Consider the following 2581-nt stretch of genomic DNA (forward strand, 5'->3'; position numbering starts at 1 on the left):
TTCTTGGTGTAGAGTTTTTCGAGTTCTTTATATATTCTGGAAATTAGTGCTCTATCTGAAGTATGAGTGGGAAAGATATTCTCCCACTCTGTAGGCTCTCTCTTCGCATTGCTGATAATTTCCTTTGTACAGCGGTTCTTATTAGCACTTACCACACCTGCAGGTTCAACCAACCCTAAATCAAAATATTTGGGGAAAATTTTTTCTGTTGAACATGAACAGACTTTTTTCTTGTCATTATACTCTAAACAACACCGTATAATAATTTTCATAGCATTACATTATATTAGATACAATAAGTAATCTAGAGATGATTTTAAGTATACAGAAGGAATATATAGGTTGTATGCAAATTAGGGATGCAGTTTGCATAAGGTACTTGAGCATCTGCTGGGGTCCTGGGACTAATCCACCACAGGTACTGGGGATGACTGCATAGCCATGGCAGGGGCACTTGCATAGGTTCTAAAGGTCACTTCAGCTCCTTGCTGAGTTGAATTTAACAAACTTTTCACTTAAGCCCTCTATTTGAACGTGCAACAGTACTGTAAAAGTGTCAGAGCAGGCACTGGTGTTCCCTTTCTAGAAGGGAGGGAAGCACAGGCAGGATAAATGACTGACCCAAGGTCACACTGCTAACAGGTGATACAAGTAGGACCCAACAGCTTGTTGGTCTGGGTACTTTCCCACTTCCACCTTACAAATCTGAAAGCCCTGTTTATTCTAACAGTGTCTTTACTTTTAGGTCTGATTCTCATTGCATTTTTGGGTCATTTTTATAGTTCCAGCCTTGTCTTAGCTCCTGTCTCACTGGATCCTAGATGGTAGATGCTGCATTAACTATTTTTTGTTTGTTTGTTTGTTTGTTTGTTTGTTTGTTTGAAGATTTGATCATTACTTTATGAATCTGTCGCTTTGCAATACTGACATCATCAGAAATAGGGACAATTCACTCAGATTCAAATTTCAGTAGCAGGAAATAAATATCAAAACATCATCACTGGCCCTCAATACAAAACCTCTACCCCACCTAATGATCCCTCCCTGTCCCACCCCCAAATAACCACCCCCTACCACTCCCTAGTGGCTGCCGCTTCACTGCTGCCATCTCCCATACATACCACAAGTGTCACACAGCCCTCCATAAGGCTGGCACTGCAGGCTTAAACAGCTGGCTGAGAGAAGCGGGAGTGAAACGTGCCAAGGACTCTGCAAATCTGTCCCCACTTTCCTTTTACACCACAAACTTCTTCAAGGTCTGGTCTTTCAACAAGAGTGATAAATAGCTTTTTAGGATTAAAAAAAAAAAAAAATCCTTACGAAGGAGAGCAGGTAATTCTGATTACTCCAAACTGGTCATCTTCTCAAAGTAGAGCAGTTCACAGATTCACAAAGTCTATCAAACAAGGGCGAGGGGGACCAGGAGGAGAGGCCCGGCAGGGCAGGCGTCCTCCAGGCATGTGCCCCGCAGGGCTGGAGGAGCTGGTGGGGTGGGAAGGACACCATGTGCTCAGAGGTCCGGCCGGCCGTCCGTCCTCCACAGAAAAAGCTGCCAAGTTGGGGTGTTTTGGTTTAAAAATGTCTGGTGGGGACAGGGAATCCCTGAAGGGAATACATTTTAAAAAAATTTTGTGGAAATGGGGAAGGAGAACGAGAGCTGTTGTCCAAGAGCTTCTACGTAAAAATAAAAATTAAAAAAAAAGAGAGAAAATAAAGAGTCTCTTAAATGGTTCTGAGGGTTCTAACGATGAACTGAGAGGAGGATGAGACGACGGAGGAGACAGACAGTTTTTATTGCTGGCCTGCCCTGTGTGGCTTAGCTGGCCTCCATCCGGAGTTTCTTCCTGCTTTGGGGCTCTTCAGGCTCTGATTCCGAGCTGGAGTCAGAGCCCCCATCGAAGGCAGAGATGGTGCTGCCCTTGGCGTTGGTGTCGAGGCTGTTGTCTGAGGGGGGGTAGTTGGCCTGCAGTTGGGCGCTCGACCTCGCCTTCTCCAGTGCACGGACTTGCTGCTCCAGAAGAGCATTCTGCCGCTTGAGGTCATCGATATCTTGCTGGTGCGTGTGGTTTTTCCTTCGCATATACTGGATATACTCTGTGGCTTTGTCTAGGATTTGGGCCCGGGATGCCTTCTCTCCTTGGAGTGATGGGACTGAGTCCCGCAAACTGTGAAAGCTGTCTTTGATGTGGTCCCTGCGTTTTCGTTCCAGTGCATTATGATGAGCCCGTTTGTCAGCGTCGCTCTCCACCTTGATGTCATCGTTATCGCTCATTTCCTACGGCCCAGGGAGCGGCCACTGTTATCTGACAGTTTTGTCATTTCTGTGGTTGTTGAAGGTGGGGACTTGTTCTCTGATGAGAATGACTGGCACCACGATGCTGTCAAAGCTGCACTCTCCAGAAGGCCCGTCCTGCTCCGGGTCAACTGACGGCACGGGACCTTTAACACCTACTCTAGGGGCTACTTTTGGTGCCTATTATTATGGTTTGGATTTGAAATGTCCCCAAAGACTCATGTGATGAAGGACTGATCCTTCAGCAATGTTCAGAGGCAGGACTTCAGAGGAATGATTGTATCATGA

The 2581-nt window shown here is 46.0% G+C and overlaps 1 protein-coding gene across 1 annotated transcript; it reads right to left on the minus strand.

Annotated features, from left to right (window-relative positions):
* Positions 1-1591: 1591 nt before the first annotated feature.
* LOC306666616 (protein max-like) lies at positions 1592-2293 on the minus strand. The gene has a single exon (XM_079148801.1). The coding sequence runs from the start codon at positions 2270-2272 to the stop codon at positions 1817-1819; it is 456 nt and encodes a 151-aa protein (XP_079004927.1). The 5' UTR covers positions 2273-2293; the 3' UTR covers positions 1592-1816.
* Between the last annotated feature and the right edge of the window lie 288 nt (positions 2294-2581).

The sequence above is a fragment of the Sciurus vulgaris genome (assembly GCF_902686455.1).
Source record: "Sciurus vulgaris genome assembly, chromosome: 7".
Lineage (NCBI taxonomy): Eukaryota > Metazoa > Chordata > Mammalia > Rodentia > Sciuridae > Sciurus > Sciurus vulgaris.

Bases quoted from the DNA above. Each gene is read 5' to 3' on its own strand.
- LOC306666616 (XM_079148801.1), bottom strand. From the start codon at position 2,272: ATGAGCGATAACGATGACATCAAGGTGGAGAGCGACGCTGACAAACGG.